Genomic DNA, 26,487 nt, shown 5'->3' on the forward strand with positions numbered 1-26,487 from the left:
ATGACCTATAGTGCTGGTCAGTGTGCTCCGTGGACACATGATGGCAGTCTGACCTAGATTCATGAGCTGAAAGTTATATCTTCCCCCCGTGTTTTGCCTTACCTAACTCGTCCCACTGACATTTAGCACTGTGTTATAGTATGTGTCTACATGCGTGATGAGCCACTAGAGAGCTTAAATAGAACAACTCACAGATAGGCAGTGCTGCTCTACATCAGAAACTAGTGAATGTAAATATGCATTAATTTGCACCTAAAATACATAGTGGGAATGTTGGATAAAAACGACAGAAGGCATTAATCCCGAGACTGATTCAAATAATTTCCATTACATCCAATATACCTCGCAGTGAAAAAAATTTGCATAATTCAAGTGAGATGAGGTTAAGAGCTCTTGTATTATGTAAATCAGGGTATGACTGGTATATTAGCATAAAGTGCAGTCATGAAAAGAAATATATTGGCAATGCTTGTCTATCAGTTGCACTTGAGCATGGCACAGTTCACTGACCGTGCAAAGGAGAAGCTAGTTCATTACCATCAATCTGAAGTGCAGGTATTTCACATCATAGTGTAGTCTGCACGCTCAGCATTTACACCTGTGTGACAGTGGAGACGGAGATTAAATTAAGTGCATATGAAGATGTTTCCCTTGAAAGCTTTCCCATATTTCAGAAGCTGCAAGTTGATGATGTCTTCAGGGAGGAAGGCTGACTTTGAAGGTTTGCTGGTTGGTCTCAAATAAAGACACAGTGTCAGGGACATACAGAGATTCAAGTCAGGAGATGAGACAGAAAGAATAATATTACAGAGCCAGACATACTGAATGTACAACAGTTCAAATGGAGAGTGTTGTTTCACATTAGACGTACAACTGACAAGGGCTCTTGTGGCTGCATGCCTCTCAACCTTCACTGTGAACAGCGCCACTTCAGTCAGGAGGTGTTTGAGGCACCACAGTGAAGCTGTAACATTATTAGTGCAGCCACGCAGACTGATGGGCAGGACAAAAAGAAGCACCAATCCTGAAGCTTTTTGTCTTGAAAGCACATGTGGCCTTTTCAAATGTCAAAGCAAAGGGTGTATGTAACTGAAGAGAAAATGGCATGAAGAGAGCTAAAAGAAGCTGCTGTTTGTCCTTGTTTGGCTCATTTGGTTCTCGTATGTAACACCATTTCATCCCTGCTCCGCTGCAAACTGGGGAAGTGTCTATACTGTAAAATTTCCCAAAATATGGATTAATGTGGCAAAGTTTAAATTATTGTCATGAGACTGTACTGCCCTCTAAAGGTGTACAGCACAAAGTGCAGGCTAAGAACAAGGATCAGAGTATACTAATTGATAATGTTATGCCCCTTTTGTTTTGGCCCCATCTCCTCTCTTTTCTTTTTCACTCCACTTGCATCTTTTGCTCAGCTTCTCTCTTTATTGAGTGTACTAATTGATAATGTTATGCCCCTTTTGTTTTGGCCCTATCTCCTCTCTTTTCTTTTTCACTCCACTTGCATCTTTTGCTCAGCTTCTCTCTTTATTGAATTTGTGAGGGTGAAGTAAATTTAAACTAGGCTGTGAAATGCTTCCTTGACCAGGCATCTCCCTATTATCCTTTGGTTTTCTTTTTCTTCCTGGCTGGAGGATACATTTTTGTTTGATAGTTTTTTCACTATTTAATAAAATTAGAGAGGAATGGTTTTCATCCTATGGCCCATTGTGTGGAATCTCAGACTCCAATCTGTTGTTGTTATTTTTTTTTAACTTATTTATTTATTTTTAACTTAGCTATTTTGTTTTGTCATACTGTATTTTACAATTAATCTTCTTTATGTATAAACGGTTTTGTTGTCAAACGACTACATGTCCCATGAGCCTCTCTTCACTGACGTCACGTCCGCCTTTTTATAATCTTGTAGGACTAATATTACAAGGTTAGGTAAAGCCAGAAGAAAGAGAGGCAAATATTGTCAATGTTATAGCAATTTTCATTGCAGCAATCACTGAAAAAATTTCTCCTTACTCGGGATGGTTTTGCCCTCATTAATTTTCATATGGTCTAAAGAAGAAATGGATGAGAGAAAATATGTTTTTGACCGACACACTTCCTGGTTGCGGTGATGTCAGTGTCCTAACCTTTTCTCATTGGTTTTGTCCGTTGCTTAAGCGTTTTCCCGCGCTAGCCTTGGCGTAAAACAACACTGTGAGCTGTCAGTGTGTGGCTAGCGACTTGGAAATACTTTACCTAATATTTACATCTACAGCTGAGTTTTAACTACAATATAATGCCATCTTCAGATTATGACCCGGCTTGTCTGCCGGACTTATTACCGCTGTACTACCGGCGGCTTTTCCCGTTCTCCCAGTATTACCGCTGGCTGAGCTATGGAGGAGGTGAGTACACGGGCATGAAAACCTAGCACTAATTCAGCTAAATAACTGGGGATGCTGACCTGTGTTGTGTGATTTAGGCAGTTACATGTACTGTTAGGCACTAAAGTGGTAGAATTATCCTGGATTTGACTTTGTTCCAACTCTGTAAGGCATCTCAACCCCTCTAGATTCATCAGTCAAGAGTAAAATTATAATTTATAGATCTGTATTAACAATCTCATTATTTAATAGAGATGCATAGATGACGAAATTATGGTCAACTATTCTTGTTCAAAATAGCAATTAAGTCTAAATCCAGCGATGACACAAATTTTTGTTTAGTTTGAACTGCTTTATAATATTTCAGCTCTTCATCCCGCTACCTTTCAACACTAATATAGCAAAAAATGACATGATGCACGCAGTTCATCTGCAGATAACATGTAACGATTTTTCAGGCCATGCAATCCTTTTAAAACATCAAATATATTATCAGCAAAATATATTTGCTAGAGACAGATGATCTGCTGTGGCGAACCTCCCTTTATATCATCTGTCTCCATCTCACCCTGTCCCTTACATCCTCTTCTCTCACACCAACCCTCTGCATGTCCTTCTTCGCTACATCCATGAATCTTCTCTGAGGTCTTCCTCTTTTCCTCCTGCCGTGCAGCTCCATATTCAACACCCTTTGTCCAATAGACCCTCTATCCCTCCTCTGTACATGTCCAAACCATCTCAACTGTCTTTCTCTCCAAAACCAGCCAAGCTGAGTTGTTCCTCTAATCTTTTCAATCCTGGTCACTCCCAATGAAAATCTCTTCTCATCTTCACCTCCCTTGTGCACTGTCCATTGTTTTAACCGCATGTGTTTAGACTCATCCATCTTCAGTACCTCTGCTCCTTGCTTGTTCACCTTTACACCTGTCTGCCTCTCATTCATACACATGTATTCTGTCTTTTCCTTCTACTGACTTTCATTTCTCTCCTCTCCACTGTATACCTTCACTTCTTCAGGCGCTCTTCCACCTGCTCCCTACTCTCACTACAGATCACAATGTCACCTATAATCCACTAAGAGATTAGAGGATTGTTGGTCCTAGTTAATCCCACAACTGATAAAAATATATTAAAGCCAACCGTTGTGTTGATCGGGAGTTTAGTACTTTTGCATAGTTCTGTCATTTAATACACAGGTAGGCAAAAAGTGTGGGAACCAGGAGATGTAGCATTTATAAAGTTATATATACATTTTTTTACAAAGAAAGTTGTGAATTAAGTTTATTTATTTCTGCTTTCATGGAAATAAATAAGAACTTAAACATATGATCATAAATTAAATTGTAAAAGTGTCATCAGCAGTTAAAGGCAGTATCCACTGTTCTGTGATGCTTCCATGTAAAACCTTTAAGAGTTAAAGAGAGAATCAAACAAGCCCAAAAAAGATGCTGAAGAAAAATGTTGATTACAAATAGTAAGTACTTTGTCCACCACTGCTGACACCATGTCGTTTCTTTTCTTTCCTTCTATACTAAGTCAAAAACAACAGCAATATAAAGGACTAATGTGTTTGCTTTTTTTTCCTTGTATAATCTCAGTGCAGAAAAACTACTTTCAGAATCGCGAGTTCTCCTTCACCCTCAAAGATGACATCTATGTCCGCTACCAGTCATTCAGCACGCAGAGTGAGCTGGAGAAGGAAATGCAGAAGATGAACCCCTACAAGATCGACGTTGGAGCGGTGTACAGTCACAGGGTAAGGCTTAATTTTCTACACCACACACCTCACAGCGTTTGTGCATCACAGCAGACATATGTATGGGGCATGTTTGTTTCTGTTTGTTGCCCACAGCCAAGTCAACACAACACTGTGAAGTCAGGAACCTTCCAGGCTCTGGAGAAGGAGCTGGTGTTTGATATTGATATGACAGATTATGATGATGTACGAAGCTGCTGCAGGTAGGTGAATTATGTGTTTATGTTCTGTTGCAGTTCACTTTATTCACATCGCCCACATAACACTTCAAACCTCTCATTTTAGTGCTGCTGACATCTGCTCCAAGTGCTGGACCCTGATGACCATCGCCATCCGTATCCTGGATAGAGCTCTTCGAGGTTTGGTCATCACAGATTTAGTGCCAAGTGACAGCTTGTGTTGATTTTTGTTGAAATTATCATCAAGCACATGCTTGTTTTTATGTTATTTCCAGATGACTTTGGTTTCCAGCACCGGCTGTGGGTTTATTCTGGCAGAAGAGGAGTGCACTGTTGGGTGTGTGATGAAGCTGCGAGGAAACTCTCTGTAGCAGCGCGCTCTGCTGTGACAGAATACCTCAGCCTGGTCAAGGTAAGAGTATTTTCATTTTTAATTAGGTACAGCAAGCCTAGGTTAACGCCGCTGGAAAGACAAAATGGCCAGGCAGTGAATGGGCAGAATTCAGGGAATTTCAGTTGGTGTTATCATAAAAAATCCTGGTTCCACAAAATACATTTTAAAATGCGTTAAATGATCCTTCTGTTCTCTTTCCAGTAGTGTCAGATTCATGTAAGTTGGTGTATTCTTTCATTTTCAAATTGAGACATGAAAACTTAATCTCTTGATTTCGCCATGTCTACTCTTGACACAGGACAGTCTTCCTTTGAAAATTCCACTGCCCTCTTTTGCGCTTGACCTTAGGCAATGTTTACAAATTTATTATGCAAATTATTATTTAATTATATTTATGTATTAAATTACCAATTCATTTTTTAAATTTACAGATCCATTCATCCGCAAATCACCATTTATTGGGTACAGTTTTTAATGCTGTAATAATGCAGAGAGCCATTCATTAAGACTATATTTCTTTGCCTTCTAGCTATATATGTCTTCTTAAACTTCATATCCCTTAACAGTTGAACATAACATCAGATTTAATAAGGTTCTTGTTGGCCACAATTGACAGGTGGGATTGCTAAAACATAATTTGAACTTTTGTAGCAGTTAGAGAAAAGTAAAGAAAGAAAAGAAAATTGATTCATTGCCCATAAACAACTACGAGCTACCGGTTAAACCAGCCCAAATAGAAGGGGTGCATTATTATAATTGCAATGTGCTTCACATGGATTCATAGAGCAGACCACACAAAAGTAAGTAAAGACATTAAGCCCTAATATTAAGACCCTTAAAACAAAATAAAACCAGCATTTATTAAAATCAGAGAAAACGAACTGGTAGAAGTACTTCTTGAGTTAAAAGACGTGACTGGTTTGCTTACATCTTCGGACAGGTTGTATCACAGTCTCAGGAACTTGATTTTGCTTATTAATTAGAATTCTGTTTCATTTATTCTTTAGTCAGTAGCACAGTATAGTAGTTTATCTTCTTCAAATGGCACACAGGATTTGATTTTGAAAATGTGATTTTTTTTTTTTTTTTTTTTTTTTTTTTTTACAGGGTGGCGACGAAACAGTGAAGAAAGTAGTGCTGACTGAACCAATTCACCCTTTTATCAGGTATCAGTGTAATAAATGTTGTCTCTAAGGGTATGTGCACACTAGTCATCTGTGTCCCAGCAAGAGTGTATCCACTTCCCAAGCAGTGTTTCAGTATTTCTCATGCTGTGTACACTGTGAACGTCATTCTTCCAGAACGCAATAGATTTTGTGGCTTAATTGGGGCCTTTTTTTGGAAGCAGTGACACACTGTGCTCTCACTTGCCTTTTGGATTTGCTAGTTAGTTAATGCAGTTTTCACGGAGGTAGCCATTCTTGAAAAAGTGTTGGATTTCTGTTCTCGGGCGCAGTTGCATTCACACTACATGCGCAACGAGCCTGAGCAAAGTACACAGCGATCACTAGTCATACGAACTAGATCTTGGGGGTCAAACTTACACTTGGGCACAGTACAGATCGCCTTGTGTGAGTGCACCCTATCTGCATTCAGTACTTGTTCAAATTGTGCCTCCTTTTCATTATGTGGCCTCAATTCAAGAGTTTGTACTTGTAATCTTAACAGTAACTCTCTGGATGTGGTGAAGGAATACTTTTCCCGATACGCACTACAAGACCAGGACCTGATGGGCAGCAAGGAGTCTGTAGACAAAGTGCTGGCGCTCGTTCCTGAGGATATCCTTTTCCTAGTGTACTGCATATTTACCTCGTAAACACGCAGTGGATCTGTAAACAGTTCTTGTCAAAGACTGCAGATATAAGTTTCTTTGAGATCTTGTTGAAAATGACTTGACTTTGTATATTACATCCAAGAATCTATCTGCAGCAGGAGTTTGAAAAGGAGAAGAAGCCCGAGAAACGTTGGAAACTGATTATGACAGAGGCTAAGAGGAAACAGGTTGGTAATTCTGCTCGCTTTGCAGTGAGAGGAATTTAACTTTTTAAGTTGTTTTTACACATTAGGACACACGTGCTCACAGGCTTACAAGCTGTCTTCCCAACAGGGCACTGCCAAGAAGGGCCAGTACTTTGAAAAAGAAATCATGCTGCAGTATTGTTACCCACGGCTCGACGCCAATGTCAGCAAAGGTGTAAACCATCTGCTGAAGAGTCCTTTCAGTGTCCATCCCAAAACAGGTGAGCATACTTTAATCCGGGGGAAAATCTGGCATCTGCATCTTTGCTAATAAAACATGTTAGTAGTAATGTAGTGTGTGCTTCTTTAAAAATCTCACTTTTTGGGCTAAGATGCTCTTTGGAGTTAAGAGTCATACTGTACATGTACACAAGAAAAACAAGAAGAAAAAAAAAATACAAGGTACTCCGAGTCTGCGGCCTCTTCGTATACAGTCCTGTGAAAATGTATTTGCCCCCCTTTTTTTTTTTTTTTCTTTTTTGTCACAAATAAATATTTCAGATCATCAAACAGATTTTAACATTAGACAAAGATAACCGGGGTAAATACAAAATGAAGTTTTTAAATGATGATTTAATTTATTTAGGGGAAAAAAAGCTATCCAAACTTACCCAGCCCTGTGTGAAAAAGTGATTTAGCCCCCTTTTTAAATCATGAATTATCTGTGATTAACCAATTTTTTTGGAATGCTGGGTTCAATTTCATTAGCCAGTGAAATGGCAGCCATGTAATATTGAAGGATTTTTATTATTATACCTCAAAACTCAGAGAGCCTTGGATGTTTTTCCTTTTGTTTCCATTGATCTAATTTAAGTATGAGTGTACAAAAAAAGTCTCACTGCATCTTCTCTCTGCATGTCCAGGCCGCATTTCCGTTCCCATAGACGTCAGTGAGTTAGATAAATTTGATCCCTTTTCCGTGCCCACAATCAGGTAATAATTTAATGTTTTGCACTCCGTTGTCTGCAGTGTGTGAGTGATCCTCATCAAGGCAGATGTTGTAACATTTTATTTTGTCTTATTTTAGTCTGATCTGTGAGGAGTTGGATCGACCCAGGCCAAGTGAAGAAAAAGAGACATCAGAGGATGCCAAGGAGAAGGAAGACGAGAAGGATGCAGCAGAGAAGCGCAAGATCAGAGGTGCCGGGGGGAAATAAAAATACAGAAATCTAGCTAATCATATAATCGCCTGCACTCTCTAAAATGCTGCTTACGCGTAAAGATCTCAGGTCACACAGGCCTTGTGACTGGTCAGCAACCACTGGTTACCAGGAAAAATACGCGTGTCCCAAGTCGGTGCCTTCCATGCAAACTGTGCATGACTGTGGCAATCTGCGGGCAACCAAAACAATTAAAAAGCAATCACTCACAAACTGGTTGGGGAATGCACATTTTTCCCTAGTGATCGGTGGTTGCCATTAGGGTTGACCAACCAGCCTCTAGTCCTGTGTGACTGGGGCCTATATTTAATCATCAGATTTTTGTTTCTTTGTTTGTTTTTATGCAGCTTTTTTAACCAAAAACTTAGGTGAATCTTTCTTATCCTGTGAATCAACTGCTGTCTAGTACATTTAGCATCTATAATTATGTATAAAATGTGAAGAAACTGAACTATACTGGGTTAGATGTTCAAATGGGCTCCCATAGACCAGTGATATGGGGCAGTTCATAATAATTATTGTAGTAAATTTACAAAATCCAGTTTTAGTTGACCAAAACATACAGCTAGCTTGTGATTAATTGCAAAAATGAACGTATACCTTTCATTTGAATCCCTTTAGTCACTTTCAGCTGTCTGTATGTAAATATTTAAATATATGTTTGATGTCTCTGAGTGTCTCAGTTCAATGATACTTTTCTTCACAGATTACAAAAGAACCAGCCTGGCAAAGTACATAAATTGCTTTGACCAGTTTCTAGATGGAATGGCCCGTTCATGGAAAGGAGAGCTTCTCAGAAAGAGTGGTATGTTTCAGTTTTGATAGATTAAACAGCAAATTTTTAATGTTTTATACTTTAATCTTTTTGCTTTACATCTCTTTTTCTCCTTCAGATCTTCAGAAAGAATTCTGAACTGGATCATCAGAAGGTGACACCTCAGAACAGCTTCCTGTTGCCTAATATGGCTCATTATGCAACTTGTTTTGATGCCATTTTTCTACTAAACAGTAACTTCATCAGAATCTGTTTTATTATGCTTTGTAATAAAAGACTCAGTAATAAAACATTTATTAAAAATGCTAAATAAATCTCCTATTTTTTACGATAAAATTTCACTGTAAAGCTTTATTTGTCTAACTGTTGGCTGCATTTGTGATGAATAAATTCAATATTTCTACTCTTTTTCTATACTTTTAAATCAAAAAAGGGTTTCCACATTATTTACTTTCTCCACTTAATCTGTCTAGAAGAGGAGTCAGTTTGATGTGGCAGCAGCAGTGGAAAGGTCTTGTTTACCTAAAAATTTTTAATATCCAGGTTATGGGCTGAGCAATCCCTGCTTGTTGAAGTCTTTATTGTTTTTAGTAATTAGAGCTAGTAATGGCTGTGCCAGCAGTTCTAACATGTTAAACTCTGAGCATATTTGAGGTTTTATCATATTAAGGGTAACCCCTATCCAGAAAACAGAAGAGCACACTGTTTTGAAGCCATCCTGTGAGTGTATTCACTCTGAATCTGCTTCCTCCTTCCAAAGAAATTACATATACACATGAACTGTGCTGCATTACAAGCTTTAGGTATGTTATCGTTTCCATTTTATGTTCCTATATCATTTTACCACTAATACGTTGCTTTTCATTTATTGTTGGCTATTGAATTATCAACAGGTTCCATAACTAGTTGTGACCAGTTCTAAAAATGCTGCTTACCCATTAGTACATCAGTTGTGACTTCCTGTTTTGTTTTTTTAATTAAATTTAATTTGCAATTTTTTTCTTGTAATTTTCAAAAGAGGTTCCCTCTTAAATTTGTTTTTCCCAAATTACCTGGGTTTTTTTCTCCAAAATTTCAAATTTTCTTCGTGTAAATTTGATATTTTTTCCTCCTAAATTTGCCAGTTTTTCTCCTAAGTTTACAATTTCCCCGCTTAAATTTAACAATTTTCTTCTCAAATTTGCCAGTTTTCCTTGTAATTTCTTTTTTATGTTTCATTTTTTTTGGTCTAAATTTGCCAGTTTTTGCCTCAAAAATTTTCCTTCTTTTTTTAAAGACATTGGCCATCTTTGTTCTCAGCAATCTGACTTTTTTCCCCCTCAAAAATGTGTAATTTTTCCAACATTTTCACCCAGTCCTTTAATTTTTATATTAGATTTACTTTTGCTTTCAGTTGCACCAATATACCAGAAAGTTATATGGTTTCTTGGGGAACAATAAATATGCTTTTTTTTCTTGCAAGAATGGCTTAACTCGAGTTTATTTTATTTAATTTATTAGCTTTGAGAGATCATAATCTGAGAATATTTCGGTATTTAGTACATTTGTGAGGTTTTTAGCCTACATTTATTATTTTAATTTCAGAGAATATACATTTTTTTCTTCATTTAGTAGGACAATTCGGTTTTATCCGCATTACTGCGTCTCGTGGTAGGACGAAGAAAAATAAACGAAGCGTGTTCCTTTAAATAACCCGGATGTAGAAAGTGTCGCTGAAGCGGATATTATCGTGAGGCGGAGGTCAGAAGTTCTCTCTCACAGCCATCTTGGATATAACGTCCTGAGTCGGTGAGTGGCTCTGCTAATAATCCAACTTCATCCAGGTGTTTTTCACACAGTCCCGCTCGAGTTGAAGGGTTGGTGTCCTTACTTAAAGTGAGGCCGTTAGATCAGTACAGGTATTACCGCTGTGTCGGTTCTCTGCTCGTTGATAAATGCTTCGTTGTCCCGCTGATTACCGGCTCAAAATGGGGGAGCGTGATGTCTTCCAGTTCGCTCACAGCCTGTCAGGGCCGCAGTATGTTAGGTGGCCTGAGATGAGGGATCTATTTGTGGGACAACTAGTAGATCACTTTAAAGAGGGTTAATTTGGAAGAAAAAGCGGTAGACCGTTATTAGCGGTGAGCTTCCCCCTGTTGAGGCTAACTGAAGCTACCACTGAGCCTGCGGGCTAAAGCATGGGCTCCTTCGCCCATACAATCTGATATGACAGCTGCAAGTTAGTAGGCTAACCTTCAGTTATGTGGGGAAATCATCTGTCCCAACTTACGTAGCTAACCAACTGTCTTCTCTTATTTTTCTCCGCAGCAACTATGCCTGGTGAAGCCACAGAAACGGTCCCAGTCACCGAGCAGGAGATGCACCAGCCTCAAGTCGAGACTGGTTCGTATATTTTTGGCTTTTTGACAACGTGCATGCAGTGCTGCATATTAAAGAGTGGGGTTCTGGATGTAATGTCTTTGTGGGGTTGGGACTTCAGGGGGTTGACTTAACTGGCAGGATCCTGACTTGATGTAACAGGTGATTTACCAGCTGTGTGTTGGGGGGACAGAACTGTTATGTGTGTTGGGACCAGAATGGATGTGCACACTGAGGGGATTTGTAGCGGTAAAAGCTAATCCAGGACCCCTTTCTTTGATTTAAGCACAAACTAACAATGGCGTGTGGTGGCTTGCACTGATAGCTGGATTTGGGACACAATGCATGGTGTTGTGTGGTTTTCCATGTGCACGAGAAATGCCTCAAAAACCCACTAGGTGTGGCTTGGTAGTGGCATTGTGTGTTAATTATTTTGGTGTAACGTTAAACCTTTGCTTTAGCAGCACTTTGTAAACCACCTATTCTCATTGATGAAAACTGTGCTTTTAAGCACACATTATACAGTTTTAGGTTGGTTTGTCTACAGCATGGTACTGTGTTCAATCTACAGCATTGACAAAGCAGTATATAGTTAAAACAGTGAGTCTGTTGCCTTGCTTAACAGAAGTTTTTGCAGACTACGTGTTAATGTGTTTGAGACAGCTATAAATCATGGAGGTTGTTGAAGATTTGTTGTAAAGCAATGAAAACAGTTAAGAATACATCATTAGCTGTGATTGTACCTTACATTGTCTTTTCTTTTTTTTTTAATCCTTAGTGAATTTTTTTTTTTTTTTTTAACGCTGTGTACAGCACTATCATTTTAGCACATTAAAGTGGTATGCACTGGTGTAGTTGCAACACTTACAGCATATGGTTTGGGTCATTCCGTATCAGTGGCGTCACAGAAATATACACACACACACACACGTGTATGTGTGTGTATGTATATGTATACTATATGAGCAAATCAATAACAGTAGAAAGCTGAAACCTGGCAGTTTTCCTAATAAGAAGTAAATCATCACCCTCAAAGCTTTTTGGGGAAATCAGACAGTATTTCAGACTTCATACAAAAAAAACTTTATTATATGCATGCTATTGTATTTTTTTTAATTTCCATCCCAACTGAAGACATAATTGTTATTTTTGTTCTATTAACTTTAAGCCTGCTGGCAACTTTATTTGTTCAGCTTTAATAATGCAAAATTGTAACACATTTTTCTGCAGTCAAACTGTGCATTTCTTATAAATCTTTATCCATGTAGGAAGATATTGGTAAAGGACTAATTGTAGCAAAAGTGACTTTGTGCATTTATTTAAACTTTGAACGTGCAGGCTTGAGGCATCCAAAGACTTATGGCAGGTGTTTCATTCCACGCTAATCCTGCTGTACTGCCAACATCTGTAATTACTGTTTAGATTCAAGGGGAGGATGTAACATTCTCAGATACTGACAGTGATGATAACTAAATGGAAAGGACACCAATCGTTGATCATAAAGGTATAGGGCTGAAGCTTTAGACCAGGTAAGTTCTGGATGTTCAAAATAAGAGCTGTGAAGCAGAACAGTGATATTTACATACAGAGCTTTCCAAATGCAGTCCTGTATATTGAGAATCTTACACTGTGACTTGTCATGCTGCTGTTTCCTGTCACATTTGGACACTGCATGTATTTTTGGACACAAGCACAGGTTTGGGTGTTTTTTTTTTTTTTTTTTTTTTTTTGTTTTTTTTTTTTTGTTTTTGTTTTTTGGTGTGTTTGTTTTGTGTATCCAACAACAAAACGGAAAATCAGGCCAATTCTGCAGTGCCACAGCTTTCTCACAAACACAGAATTTTTCTTCACATGTGGAGCACAGTTTTGTCCTTTATGTTGAAGCTCATAGTCTTGGTCCACAGTGAATGCCCTACACTTCGTCACAATGATCCACATGAGCTGCAGAAGTATTTAATTCATTTCCTCCTTTGATAGCTGTTCCCACCGTGAGCAAAGCTATCCCACTGGAGAATCCCCCTGAACACAATGCTCCAGCTAAAGAGAGAGCCTTTCCAGAAGAAGCTAGCACTCAGGCTAGCTGTGACCAAGCAAATGGTGTAGCTGCAACCCAAGAAATGACCAGGCAAATGGAAGTGAGTGGGTTGACGGCAACACCTTTCTCACAGCAAAAGCCAACTGCTGAGCCAGCAGGGGCTTCAGCTGGCTTGGCACCTCCTGATGAATCTGTGCAATCTGCTGATGCTGTGAATGCTTCCTCAGAGTTGCATATTTGTGAAGAAGCAGTTACTGCACAGGGGGAACAGAGTCAATCCTCTGTTTCAGCTGAAGAGTTGACCAGCCAAGAGGCTATGTTGACTTCTCACGAAGCTGTGACTTCTGGAGAAGAGCTGGCAGCACCAGCCGGAAGAACCTCAGTTGCTCCAAAACTTTCTGAAGATGCCGGTACAAAAGATGAAGATGGTAAGGCAAGAGGCGAGCCAGAGACCGTGGTAGAAGGTTCAAGGAATCTGTGCCTGGATGCAGCTCAAGATGGAGTAGAGGCTGGTGACAGGAACATCACTGTGGGTACTCAAAATGAAAATCTTGACAAGAAGGAGCCTGTAATCCTTCTGTCCAAGGTCATTCAATCAAAGGATGCCAATAAATCTGAGGGGGAAGCTATTTCTACCCGCCACCTTTCAGGTTGGTTAATGTTCTGTGAAGCCAAAATCATCTTTGACACTTTTTTTTTTTTTTTTTATTTGTTCCCATCTTTTGAATACACCCTTTTGGTCAGAATTTCCATGTAGCATGTGGTCACAGTGAAATTTTACAGTGAGACAGATGTCTAGTATCTTGAGGCTGCTGTTTTGTCAGGTAGGGTTGTGACTATCATACCATGACTATCATGTGTCTGTCGTGATTGTCACTAAAAGTACAGGTATTTTCTATGACCTGTTTTCGTGTAGTAACTTGTGTGGCTTTGTACAGCTTTGTTTGACAAAACATTTTCAGAAATTCTAATGCATATCAAGTTGACCCATTTCAATTAAAACTCTACTACATGGATTAAATTGAATTGGGTTAATTTATTTTGCCTGGTGTTTGCTTTTACCTTGATGTACCAGGTTGTTGGTGCTGTGTTGTGAATTTTATGGGATGTGCATCTACACTAAATATATAGAGGTTTTCTGTGTGGAAGTAAAAAGTATGTCCTCTACATTTTGAGTGGCCATTTGCATCCAACTCTAGGGAGGTGTGCTCTCTTCCTAACCTAAGCAAGAAGATTGGGTCTTGATTTGAACATTTAACCCGCATGAGTAAGACTTTCACTGTCAGACAAAACATTTTGAAAGAATCTTTTTCTGTTCAGCTACACCTCCTGCCCCAGCTTCCTCCCAGCAATCTGAGGCAGCTTCAGGCCCTGCTAAGCCCAAAGGCAAAAATGCTAAGAGTGCACATGGTGCCTCTGCCCCAAAGGCTGTCCCTGGCAGAAGAAAGCGCTCCTCTATGTCTGCCTCTTCCTCCTCTCCCACCTCACCAAAATCGACTCCCTCTTCTACCCCCTTGTCACCCGTGCCATCTCCCCTTGCTACCTCACCTGGCAGCTCTTCTGCTAATCAGGCTAACCGTTCTGGCCCAAAAGTTGTCAAGGCTGGCAAACAGGGGAAAGCTAAAAAGGGAGAGGCATTTGTGCCTGCTCCTGCCACAAAAGTTAATGAAAAACCAACAGAGCCTAACCTCAAACAGAATGTAGATGATGATGCTAAACCTGCCCTTGGTGAGACAAAGACCCCATCACCAGGTGCGACAAAGGCTATTGCAGTGCCACCTGCTTTTAAAGTTACCTCAAAGCCTGCTGTTGCAGCACCAGTATCTTTTTCAGACACTATTGCCTGCAGTCCTCCTAAATCTGAACTTAAGGCAGCTCCATTGAAAGCTGCTCCTTTTATTGCATCTGCTGATGATGAGCTCCCTCCTCTTATCCCACCTGAGAAGCCAGTTAAAATGCCTGTGTGTGTATCCCCTGTTGAGAAACAAGGTGCAAAGCCTGCTACATCTCCTAAGCCTAATGCTGAGAGCTGCACTTCTGCTCCTGTAGAGGCCACTAAGGCACCATCCAAACCAAAGGCAGACAAGCCCAAGGCTGAGGTTGCTGAAGCAGCAGCACCAGTAAAATCAGCTCCCACTGAAGATGTTAATGTGATTTCTGAATCACCAGCTGGAGCTGTTGATGTTGCTAAACCAGCTCCTGTCAAAGCTCCTAAAGCAGGTTCCAAGGCTAAACCAGCAGCCCCAGGCAAAGTTGAGGAGGTTGTAGTGGAAACCCCAAGCAAACCTGCTCCTATCCAGGCCGCCAAGCCAGCTGCTGACGCCAGACCTGCTCCTGCTAAGGCTGCTGAGCCCAGAACTGCTCCCGCTAAGGCCAAACCTGCTCCGGCTGAGGCTGCTAAGCCGGCTACTGAGGGTAAAGCTGCTCCCACTGAAGTTGCTAAGTCGGCTCCTGAGGTTGCTAAGCAGACTGCTGAGGCCAAACCTGCTCTGACTGAGGCCGCTAAGCCAGCTACTGAGGGTAAAGCTGCTCCCGCTAAGGCTGCTAAGCAGACTGCTGAGGCCAAACCTGCTTCGGCTGAGGCCGCTAAGCCAGCTACTGAGGGTAAAGCTGCTCCCGCTGAGGTTGCTAAACCTGCTGCTGAGGTCAAACCTGCTCCCGCTGAGGTTGCTAAACCTGCTGCTGAGGTCAAACCTGCTCTTGCTGAGGTTGCTAAGCCCGCTGCTGAGGTTGCTAAACCTGCTGCTGCAGTCAAACCTGCTCCCGCTGAGGTTGCTAAGCCCGCTGCTGAGGTCAAACCCGCTCCCGCTGAGGCTGCTAAGCCCACTGTAGAGGCCAAACTTGCTCCCGCTAAGGCTGCTAAGCTGGCTGCTGAAGCCAAACCTGCTCCCACTAAGCCGGCTGCTGAATCCAAACCTGCTCCTGCTGAGGCTGCTAAGCCAGCAGCTGTGGACAAAGCCCCTAATGCAGCTAAACAGCCTGCCAAACCAAAATCAGCTCCCACAGAGCCTGCTAAGCCAGCAGCAGAGGCCCCTAAACCAGTGGTTGAAGCGAACCCTGCTGTCATTGAGGCTGCTAAGCTGGCCAAACCTGCCCACAAAAAGGCACCTAAGCCAGCAGCTGAGGCCAAATCTGTCTCAAACAAGGCTCCTAAACAAGCTGAAGAGACTAAAACTGCAGCTCCTAAGGCTGCAAAACCAGATGCAGAGGTCAAGCCTGCCCCTGTTGAGGTTAATAAGCCAGCTGAAGATATCAAGCCAGCCAAGCTTGAAAAAGTTAATGCAGCACCAGCTGAGGTTGCTAAACCTGTAAAACCAGTAGCTGAGCCTTCACCTGCCCCCTTAAAGCCCACTCCAGTTGAGCCTGCTGTTCCTGCCCCGGCTCCCCGCAAGCTCACATTTGCTGAGGCAGTTGCAAAACCTGCCCCTGTTAAGCCTGAGGTTGAGGTAATCAATGCAACTCCCTCCCAACCTATCTCATCACCTAAACCTGCCCCCACACCTGCTAAAACCCCAGTCAAGATGGAGCCTGTGAACGACAAGAACGACAATGGTATTTCCTCCTTTCTCTCCTCTTGTGCCGTCTGTTTTTCCACCTGTTACAGAGTTCTGGAAACTGCTCAGATGCTTAGATATGCCTTTCTCTTACAAAGCCTAGTGTGTGAAGTAAAAAGTAGTTTTGCTTTATGTTAAAATATAAGATGCTACCTTGTTATTGGCAAGTGTGCTCTGGGGTTTGGAAAGGATTAGTTCTGTTGTTGGGTACTGTCAAAGTGTAGTGCATGTATCACATGTTGTCTGTTGTCTGTAAAGATGAAGCGTTTCAGTTTGGGAATGGTGGTTTTGAATGGGAGGATGTTATGTTCTCAACATAGATGACAGTGGAAAATGGCTATATAATGATCCAGCATTGAGTTCAGATGGTAGAAACACTTTGTTTTGAATCACTTGAAGTATTTCCTGTTTCACAGGACTGATGCAACTTGTTTCCAGATTAACTTTCAGGTGTACACATGTAACCTAAATGGCGTGATGTAACATTTTCTCTGGTGGTTTCTCTAGGATCCGGCACCGAGTCTGACAGCGACGAGTCAGTTCCTGAGCTGGAGGAACAGGACTCTGCACAGACGCAGACACAGCAAGCTCAGGTGAGACTCAAGTCTGGGTTGTGTTCACTGGTATAGAGGTCCATCTTTGACTCTTCAGTGATGATTTATACAGTGACTTTCGTTCTTCTGAGCCTACTGAAGCCAGCTTTTCTGTCCTGAGAAGAGATGTATATTCAAAATTTACTAATCACTGCTTCTGCATTTACTTGTTGGCCTAAAAAAAATTAATATAAATTCTACTTCCTTTAGCTTGCAGCAGCTGCCGAAATAGATGAGGAACCTGTCAGCAAAGCCAAACAGAGCCGCAGTGAAAAGAAGGCACGAAAGGTAACGGTCCTAGCTTGCTCAGTGCTCTGTAGACTTATTGCTGTACTTCTAAGACTACATTTGGTCAATTTGGCAAATTGATTTCCATTTCTTTCAGGCAATGTCAAAGCTTGGTCTCAGGCAGGTAACAGGAGTCACCAGGGTCACCATTCGCAAGTCAAAGAACATCTTGTTTGTCATCACCAAACCAGACGTCTACAAGAGCCCCGCATCAGACACATACATTGTTTTTGGGGAAGCTAAGGTAACAAGCCAACAATACCAGTCACCTAAGGGTTTGTCAGTGGAGAGGATCTGTGTGTCTAGTTTTAGCTTTCTATAATGCAGGAACATAGATTCCCTGTCCACATTCATAATCTAAATGTTCTTTGCTAAATGATGTACTGATTTCTCATTTTACTTTCTCCATTGATTGCCTCAGATTGAAGATCTTTCCCAGCAAGCCCAGCTGGCCGCTGCAGAAAAGTTCAAGGTACAGGGAGAAGCTGTATCAAACATCCAGGAAAACACACAGACGCCCACAGTACAGGAGGAGAGCGAAGAAGAAGAGGTGAGATGCTGTTTTATTTGAGAGGAGGTGGTCATGGCTTTCTTTTAGAGATGATTAATCTTTGCATTGATTTATTTTTATAGGTTGATGAGACCGGAGTTGAAGTCAAGGACATCGAACTCGTCATGTCACAAGCCAACGTGTCGAGGGCGAAGGCTGTACGCGCCCTGAAGAATAACAACAACGACATCGTCAATGCCATCATGGTGAGATTTGTTTTGTCTATCAAAACATTTAAATGTTTTACTGTCTGGTGAGAAGAGCTCTTCAGTGATGATTAGTAACAGTGACTTTCGTTCTTCTGAGTTTGTTGAAGCCAACATTTCTGTCCTGAGAAGAGAGAAACTCTTTAAAGTGAGGAAAATGAATATTGAAACATCTGCTAACTTTCACCTTTTTTGTTGCTTTGCAGGAGTTGACAATGTAACGGGGACCTCGTCGACGAAGAGTTGACAAAAACTTGCTGGTTTAATCTAAACTCATTTATACAATTTATACCCAAGATGGAAATAAAGTTGTGGCTTGATGAAATTACATTTTGTTGTTTTGTGTTTGGTTCTTTAGTGGGAAAATAAGAGTTCTGTTCTATGTGCAAGTAATTATTAGTCTGGTCAAGCTGGTGATGTAGCAGCAGGCAAATCCATATATTTTCCTGTTCGTTACAAAAACACAAGTTGCAAGTGAGGTTTGAACTTATGACAGTGTTAATACCACAGACCCACAATTGACACTTTGTTATTTAATTTAACAATTAAAATGAGTGTTTAAGAGCTGTAATGGTATTTTATTTAATCTCAGGAGTGAGGATCCCAGCTCTAAAAGACTCGATTTCCTCAGCCTCTGTACTTTGTCAGTTTTGTGTAAGACTGAAGGTGGCAGATTGTCCTAGAAAAAAAAAATTAAAATGAAACTGATTATCTTGATAAATGAAAAATAAAGTTTAGCGTCTCATTTGTGTTTAGAAATATTGTACAACCTAACAGAGTTAAGTACTTCAGTGGGATCATCTATAAAAGGTTTTAAGGAAATTTCAGTAACTGCTGAAAGCTTCTCTTAAGACAACTAGAATCAAATTTGTATCATGTGACACAATATTTAATTCATTCTTTGTAGTGTTACAAAGTATGTATAGTGTTAATTTTAATGTAAACTCTTAAAAGGTAAAACTGTCATATTAATGTAGTGGAGTACAAAAATAGTTGGTGCTTGCAGAAGAAATGTCTCAGAAATATACTTAACTGTAGCTCAATGCATCAAATTACTGATTAAAGTTGACTGAATCACTGGCAGACTGTGAGCAGCCTTTATTATGGTTAGTATACACTCATCTTGTGTTAGGTACACCTGTTCAGCTGCTCATTAATGGAAATATCAGCCAATCACATGGCAGCAACTCAAGACGACCACCTGAAGTTCAAATAGCATCAGAATGAGGATTTAGGGAATCAGAAAAGTGATTTAAGGAACTTTGAATGTGAAGCATTTTAGTTCAACCGTGCAACTTTTGAATAGTATGGTTACAACACATGTCAGACTCAAGCCCGTGGGCCCGCCACTTATAGTACAAATCCCGCAATGCACTGCAACAGCTTCCGTGCAGGCCAAGACCTGTTCGCTAACCCGTTTTCCGTGTTGCCAATGACACACATTGATCAGTGGATAAAAACATAGGTCGGCACTTTTTACAGTGACATTTAAGCTAGCCTGACACCAAAAAAATGACCAAATGAAAAGTGGAAAACAGGGATTTTCCAAACAGGCAAGTCAAAGGACCTGAGTATAAAATCAGCGCCGTTGCAGTCTTTTCTGGAGGAAATACCTTCATACCTTTGGTGATGTGCCTTATCACACAGGTGTAATGAGCTACCTGAGGAAATCTGTCAAGTTCATCAAAAGTAATAAGACTCAGCAGGGCTCCGGGATGAAAGGTGGCTGTGTGAGTCGGCCTTTCTGTGCGACATAATGAAGCATCTTAATACGTCCCTGCAGCTTCGGGGACGGGACCGCGTGATTTTTATATTTTCATATGGCTCCCATATTCTTAAAATGCTACAACTGTGTTTTGTAGAAACATGAGTAACCTACTTGATTGCCTTGTAGTAGCTGCATGTTTAACAAAATTATAATTTTCTTAATTTTCAAATCTTATTTGGATGAAAGTATGCTTTTTTTCTTGGTCAGCGTGTGTGGAGACCTTTATTTCTGTGTGTGTGTGTGTGGGGCGGGGGGTATCTCTTCTCAGCCGAGCCCTATGGGACATTTTACAGAAAGGTAGTGCTTTTCATCATTATCCCTTCAGTAGACCTGCAGAGAAAGATATCAATACCAACACACACTGAATATGTTTTGGCAGCACATGGTGGTCCAGCACTTACTAAGAAACTTTCTGTTCTTCTTTACTTAATCTGTATGAACAGGAGAACTACAGACTTTTCTGCTTTTCCAACTACGCAGTCGCAGTGCTTGTGCTGGTGTGGAGCCATTTCTACCTGAGAAGCAGCCCACATTTAGATATATTTAAGAACCGATTATTACACAGTATTGTGAGCTGAAGAATCCCTGGGTTGCAGTGCAATGCATCACATGACATCTTTAAAGTCATGTAACAACCTAATTTGCATATGGAATGTTGACTTTATCTGGAACTGTTACATTAGATTATGACATCACATTCTAACTGTTTCTTTCTGATATTTTGCCTTTAAAGAGGTGTGTGTGTGTGTGTGTTCACAGCATTCATATTCGCAGCATTCGTGTGTTCACAGCATTCATATTCGCAGCATTCATGTGTTCATAGCATTCGTGTTTGCAGCATTCGTGTGTTCACAGCATTCGTGTTCACAGCATTCGTGTTTGCAGCATTGGATATTTGAGCACCGACTGAGGAGCATTTGGAAAGTTTTCAACCTGTAGCAGTCAATCAATTGACAGCATGTCTCAGCACTCAAGAGAGAGCAACAACGCTGACATCTTTGACTGTGGTGATCAGTCAGAAGTCCCCCTTGAATGGGGTGATCTGCCAGAGATCACCCTGGATCCTGAAGCTGACACCCATTACTGGGGTTTTCGGCAAGATGTGCCAGTTGAAACTGACGCCGACTCCCTTGACAGGGATGATCAGCCGAAATCCCCCAGAAGTGGATCTGATCGCCCAATGCAGGAGCAGAAACTTCATGTGGAGAGCAGCAAACTCCGAGTGGCGGAGAGAAAAATCCAAGAGCTGCAATCCAAGCTCCAAGACATGGAGAACAAACAGGGAAACTTGCAAGTAAAGTTGAATGAAGCCATGGAAATAAATAGAGACATGGTGAAAGAGAGGAAACAGCAGGATGCAGTATGCAGAGAGCTGCAATCCAAGCTTGAAGGCTTGCAAGAGAAGTTTAATGAAGCTGTGACAAAAAACACGCACATGCTTATACAGCAGGAACGACAGGATGCAAAATGCAAAATGTTGGAATCCAAGCTGCAAGAAGTGGAGCAAAGAAACGAAAGCTTTCAGGAAATGCTGGATCAAGCATTGGGAAAAAAAGCAACAATCCTGAAAGAAAAGAAAGAATTAAAAATGAAGCACACGGAGGTCAAATTGAAACTGGAAAACTCTGAAAAGAGGCACAGGGTGGTGCAGGCAAAATTAGAGGACGTGCAGAAACAAAACGCACAAGTGCTGAAGGAGAACCAACAACTGGGTAAATCACAGAGAAAGCTGCAAGATGTTCTCCAGGAATCTAAAAAGAGGAACGGAGAACTCGTGGAGAAATGCAGAACACTAGAGCAGTGCAAGGATGATCTGGAGAAAAAGTGCACAGTGATGCAGAGCAGGATGGAAGCTGTGGAGAGAAAAAATGCTGAACTGGAAGAGCTGTATAAAAATGCTCTCTACAAAATAACGGAACTGCACAAGGAGAAGCAAGAACAACAGAAACTGCACAAAGATGTCCAGTGCAGGCTTCAACAAGTGCAGAGTCAATGTGAGGACCTGCAGAAAGCTCAAAAAATACAGCAGCAGAACTACAACCATCTGGAAGAAAGGCATGCAGAAAAGCATGACAGAGTTAAAGAACTCGAGATAAAGTGCGCAAAGCTTGAAGCTGAGAATGCAGAAATTCTCAGTGATCTGCACACCATCATCCTGCAGCACAAAGATCTGCACGAGCGCTGCCTTAAAAAGAAAAAGAAGCGCTTCAAGTTTCTCCGGAGGACCTCTGCTGCTTCAGCTCAAACGCAGCTCGCCTCGTCTGCCACCACCTGTGATCCATCTCCTGGACCTTGACCTCTCCTCTGTGCCCTTCTTTCCTCCAGCCATCCTCTCTCTCCCTCCTTATTCTTTTCCTTTCACCCCCCCAACCAGTCTCGGCAGATGGCTGCCCCTCCCTGAGCCTGGTTCTGCCGGAGGTTTCTTCCTGCTTAAAGGGAGTTTTTCCTCCCCACCGTCGCCGAGTGCTTGCTCACAGGGGATTGTTGGGGGTTTCTTTTTTCTTTCCCTTCTCTCTCTCTCCTTTCTTTTTCTTTAAATCAATACTCTAAATTTGAAAATAATAAAAAAGGCAGTCATATGCCATCTAAAATTACTTCTGTTTGTGGATGTTCACTTATTTCTTTTTTGCTTACAGTCTCTGTGCATGATTAGCCTAAATGTTTACCACACAAATATGAAAGTTGCATAAAACCTGGGGTTACCTTTGGACCAGAAAGCAAATATACCAAAACATTAGCGGGGTCAGGTTAATTGATGATTTTAAGTTGGCCGTAGGTGTGAGTGTGAGTGTGACTGGTTCACATAGACCATTAAGCCCTGTCACAGACTGGTGACCTGTCCAAGATGCACCCCCGCCTCTCGCCCTGGCAGCTGGGATAGGCTCCAGCCGCCCTACGACCCTGGAAGAAAGTCGAAGAAAACGGACAGATGGATGACATGTTTGCTTTAAATACAACTAATGATATGCAGTAAGCACACGGGAAACTACAAATAACGAAATTCCTAAACTCTAAAAAAGTTGGGGTGGCTGTGTCTCAGGTGGTAGCAGGTCATCTACTAATCTTAAGGTTGGTGGTTTGATTCCTGGATGCTTCAGGCTGCATGCCAAATTATCCTTGGGCAAGACACTGAAGCCCAAGTTGCTCTGATGCAGCCGTCGGAGTATGAATGTGTGTGGATGTAAGACAGGAAGCACTGAGCTGTAGATGAAAGTGCTTGTATGAATGGGTGAATGCAAAACATGGTGTATAAAGCACTTTGAGTGCTCAGCTAGAAAAGCGCTATATAAGAAGGAGCCCGTTTAGCACTGAGGACTGTAATTACTGTATGATCTGGTACAGTATTTTGTTGCAAACATTCAGTTGGATTTATGGTAGGCTCATTTATTCTGCCCTACAGAGACCTGGTTACAGCAGGGTGAATGTGTTAGTGTGAATCAGTGTTTGGAGCTGAAGTCTGTGAATGATGGCTCCGGAGGACTGTTCCAATCCTGCACCTGATTATAGTTTAACAGTTTTTAACAGTGAAGGCAGCAGCGTTTCATTTTAGCTGAAAAATGTCATGATTGCCGTGCACCCTTTCACCAAACAGGAAATAAATCATAAATAAAAACAGTCACACCTCATTAGAATAAGCAGGTGCCGTTCAATGTCCGAGAAAAAAATAGGACAAAGAACATTTAAAACCTCACATCAGTGTAGCATACCTGAAAACATCTAAGAATACACCGTTACAACAGTCCTCGTCACAATGTAAGAATGAGGGGAAGAAAAATACAAATAAATAAAAGTACAAAATAAACCATTAAAGTATACACTAAAAATTCATCTCCGATCCACAAACAACAAAGGTCCCCCAGTACAGCGTCATATATATACACATATTATTGATAAATATCATCTATATCAAACTGGAAACAACAGTCAAATTTCAACAGTCAATTTCTTGGTGAGGGGTGGGTATTTAAACAGGTGTGTAGCATTACCTTGTTAAGTCTGAAGAAGGGCATTCCAGCCCGAAACGTTACTTCTTTTATATACTGATGGATTCAAAATTCTCAAGGAGCTTTTTGGTGTGCAGGCCTCTTTAAACAGCCATGATCACAATCACCTACACTGCCTACACACAGCATTTGTGTGTGCATATGTGTGTGTCCCCTAACCTTTCGCCACAGCTTAGTGTGACACTCTAAATACTGATTCCAGATCAGTGACAGCAGGTCCCCAAAGAACTCAGGAAGAGCTTAGCGGCATGGGAAAACACAGAGAACGTGTGTGTGTGTGTTAAATATCTTTATTGTGAATAATTGTCTAAGGCCTGCATGTTGTTTAAACATTAAGCTCTTTTTGTGTTACTGCTTCTGCACACACACACACACACACACAAACCGCAGGCTGGAGCAGGTAAGTGGGCAGAGTCAGTTCAGTGCAGGTGAATGGACCAGCTCTGCAGGCTGGACTGTTCCCATGCCCTGTTTTCCTCTCGTGCTTCATCTCCTCATCACACCACCTGCAGCTGAACATAGTTCATCTCTCCTTATGGATATTTAGGCAGCAGCATCCTGTGGTCTCCATCACACAAAGTACAACAGGTATAATACAACACAGCTCACCTTTCCAGACGAGCCCACTCAAGAAAATATTAATGTGAAAGTGCAGACTAAAGCTTCCAGACAGGTGCTGGGTGATCTGTGAGTCCTTGTTCTTCTCTTTCTTGGTCACATTTAGTGAATTTAGAGAATGAGACGGTCCTCAGCCTGACAGGTTTAACCCTGAAACAACAGATCTGAGTACTATGAAATCACTACAAGAAATGATTAGTTGCTGTGTTGTTAGTGTAGTAGTTCACACCTTTGCCTAACATGCAAAAGCTCCCAGTTTAAAACCCACTCCAGTTGAGCCTGCTGTTCCTGCCCCGGCTCCCCGCAAGCTCACATTTGCTGAGGCAGTTGCAAAACCTGCCCCTGTTAAGCCTGAGGTTGAGGTAATCAATGCAACTCCCTCCCAACCTATCTCATCACCTAAACCTGCCCCCACACCTGCTAAAACCCCAGTCAAGATGGAGCCTGTGAACGACAAGAACGACAATGGTATTTCCTCCTTTCTCTCCTCTTGTGCCGTCTGTTTTTCCACCTGTTACAGAGTTCTGGAAACTGCTCAGATGCTTAGATATGCCTTTCTCTTACAAAGCCTAGTGTGTGAAGTAAAAATTAGTTTTGCTTTAAATGTTAAAATATAAGATGCTACCTTGTTATTGGCAAGTGTGCTCTGGGGTTTGGAAAGGATTAGTTCTGTTGTTGGGTACTGTCAAAGTGTAGTGCATGTATCACATGTTGTCTGTAAAGATGAAGCGTTTCAGTTTGGGAATGGTGGTTTTGAATGGGAGGATGTTATGTTCTCAACATAGATGACAGTGGAAAATGGCTATATAATGATCCAGCATTGAGTTCAGATGGTAGAAACACTTTGTTTTGAATCACTTGAAGTATTTTCTGTTTCACAGGACTGATGCAGCTTGTTTCCAGATTAACTTTCAGGTGTACACGTGTAACCTAAATGGCGTGATGTAACATTTTCTCTGGTGGTTTCTCTAGGATCCGGCACCGAGTCTGACAGCGACGAGTCAGTTCCTGAGCTGGAGGAACAGGACTCTGCACAGACGCAGACACAGCAAGCTCAGGTGAGACTCAAGTCTGGGTTGTGTTCACTGGTATAGAGGTCCATCTTTGACTCTTCAGTAATGATTTACACAGTGACTTTTGTTCTTCTGAGTTTGTTGAAGCCAACATTTCTGTCCTGAGAAGAGAGAAACTCTTTAAAGTGAGGAAAATGAATATTGAAACATCTGCTAACTTTCACCTTTTTTGTTGCTTTGCAGGAGTTGACAATGTAACGGGGACCCCGTCGACGAAGAGTTGACAAAAACTTGCTGGTTTAATCTAAACTCATTTATACAATTTATACCCAAGATGGAAATAAAGTTGTGGCTTGATGAAAATACATTTTGTTGTTTTGTGTTTGGTTCTTTAGTGGGAAAATAAGAGTTCTGTTCTATGTGCAAGTAATTATTAGTCTGGTCAAGCTGGTGATGTAGCAGCAGGCAAATCCATATATTTTCCTGTTCGTTACAAAAACACAAGTTGCAAGTGAGGTTTGAACTTATGACAGTGTTAATACCACAGACCCACAATTGACACTTTGTTATTTAATTTGTTTAACAATTAAAATGAGTGTATAAGAGCTGTAATGGTATTTTATTTAATCTCAGGAGTGAGGATCCCAGCTCTAAAAGACTCGATTTCCTCAGCCTCTGTACTTTGTCAGTTTTGTGTAAGACTGAAGGTGGTAGATTGTCCTAGAAAAAAAAAAAAATTAAAATGATACTGATTATCTTGATAAATGAAAAATAAAGTTTAGCGTCTCATTTGTGTTTAGAAATATTGTACAACCTAACAGAGTTAAGTACTTCAGTGGGATCATCTATAAAAG

General features: G+C 41.1%; 3 protein-coding genes and 3 non-coding genes across 7 annotated transcripts; all 6 read left to right on the top strand.

Annotated features, from left to right (window-relative positions):
- The first annotated feature begins 2,170 nt into the window (after positions 1-2,170).
- Positions 2,171-8,982, top strand: prim1 (DNA primase subunit 1). The gene is made up of 13 exons (XM_030734052.1): positions 2,171-2,384; positions 3,962-4,119; positions 4,216-4,322; positions 4,405-4,478; positions 4,574-4,710; positions 5,800-5,858; positions 6,361-6,470; positions 6,602-6,693; positions 6,800-6,932; positions 7,575-7,644; positions 7,739-7,851; positions 8,578-8,676; positions 8,765-8,982. The coding sequence occupies exons 1-13, from the start codon at positions 2,276-2,278 to the stop codon at positions 8,782-8,784; spliced, it is 1,281 nt and encodes a 426-aa protein (XP_030589912.1). The 5' UTR covers positions 2,171-2,275; the 3' UTR covers positions 8,785-8,982.
- A 1,370-nt stretch (positions 8,983-10,352) lies between these two features.
- naca (nascent polypeptide associated complex subunit alpha) lies at positions 10,353-25,930 on the top strand. Of its 2 annotated transcripts, none has more exons than XM_030734056.1 (8): positions 10,353-10,434; positions 10,954-11,028; positions 17,101-17,186; positions 17,397-17,474; positions 17,572-17,718; positions 17,896-18,024; positions 18,108-18,230; positions 25,877-25,930. In XM_030734056.1, the coding sequence occupies exons 2-8, from the start codon at positions 10,959-10,961 to the stop codon at positions 25,889-25,891; spliced, it is 648 nt and encodes a 215-aa protein (XP_030589916.1). In that variant the 5' UTR covers positions 10,353-10,434; positions 10,954-10,958; the 3' UTR covers positions 25,892-25,930. The 2 variants fall into 2 exon arrangements, with proteins under 2 accessions (XP_030589916.1, XP_030589915.1); XM_030734055.1 differs by lacking the exon at positions 25,877-25,930 and adding an exon at positions 18,437-18,560.
- LOC115783843 (small nucleolar RNA SNORD59) lies at positions 17,238-17,311 on the top strand. The gene has a single exon (XR_004020253.1). It is a non-coding gene; the product is annotated as a small nucleolar RNA SNORD59 (small nucleolar RNA).
- LOC115783842 (small nucleolar RNA SNORD59) lies at positions 18,289-18,363 on the top strand. Its single transcript, XR_004020252.1, has one exon. It is a non-coding gene; the product is annotated as a small nucleolar RNA SNORD59 (small nucleolar RNA).
- LOC115783291 (CAP-Gly domain-containing linker protein 1-like) lies at positions 20,769-22,347 on the top strand. Its single transcript, XM_030734051.1, has one exon. It carries the CDS (start codon positions 20,957-20,959, stop codon positions 22,292-22,294), a length of 1,338 nt encoding a protein of 445 aa, XP_030589911.1. The 5' UTR covers positions 20,769-20,956; the 3' UTR covers positions 22,295-22,347.
- Positions 25,730-25,803, top strand: LOC115783844 (small nucleolar RNA SNORD59). The gene has a single exon (XR_004020254.1). It is a non-coding gene; the product is annotated as a small nucleolar RNA SNORD59 (small nucleolar RNA).
- Positions 25,931-26,487: the final 557 nt, after the last annotated feature.

The sequence above is a fragment of the Archocentrus centrarchus genome, chromosome 7, assembly GCF_007364275.1.
Source record: "Archocentrus centrarchus isolate MPI-CPG fArcCen1 chromosome 7, fArcCen1, whole genome shotgun sequence".
In the NCBI taxonomy this organism is placed as follows: Eukaryota; Metazoa; Chordata; class Actinopteri; order Cichliformes; family Cichlidae; genus Archocentrus; species Archocentrus centrarchus.

What these genes read in the sequence shown, in the direction of transcription:
- LOC115783291 (XM_030734051.1), top strand. Translation starts at nt 20,957, where the DNA reads ATGTCTCAGCACTCAAGAGAGAGCAACAACGCTGACATCTTTGACTGT.
- prim1 (XM_030734052.1), top strand. Translation starts at nt 2,276, where the DNA reads ATGCCATCTTCAGATTATGACCCGGCTTGTCTGCCGGACTTATTACCG. An exon ending in AATACCTCAGCCTGGTCAAG is followed by an intron (nt 4,711 to 5,799) that starts GTAAGAGTATTT and finishes TTTTTTTTACAG; the next exon opens with GGTGGCGACGAAACAGTGAA. An exon ending in CAGAGGCTAAGAGGAAACAG is followed by an intron (nt 6,694 to 6,799) that starts GTTGGTAATTCT and finishes TCTTCCCAACAG; the next exon opens with GGCACTGCCAAGAAGGGCCA.
- naca (XM_030734056.1), top strand. Translation starts at nt 10,959, where the DNA reads ATGCCTGGTGAAGCCACAGAAACGGTCCCAGTCACCGAGCAGGAGATG. An exon ending in GTGAAAAGAAGGCACGAAAG is followed by an intron (nt 17,475 to 17,571) that starts GTAACGGTCCTA and finishes CATTTCTTTCAG; the next exon opens with GCAATGTCAAAGCTTGGTCT. An exon ending in AGGAGAGCGAAGAAGAAGAG is followed by an intron (nt 18,025 to 18,107) that starts GTGAGATGCTGT and finishes TTATTTTTATAG; the next exon opens with GTTGATGAGACCGGAGTTGA.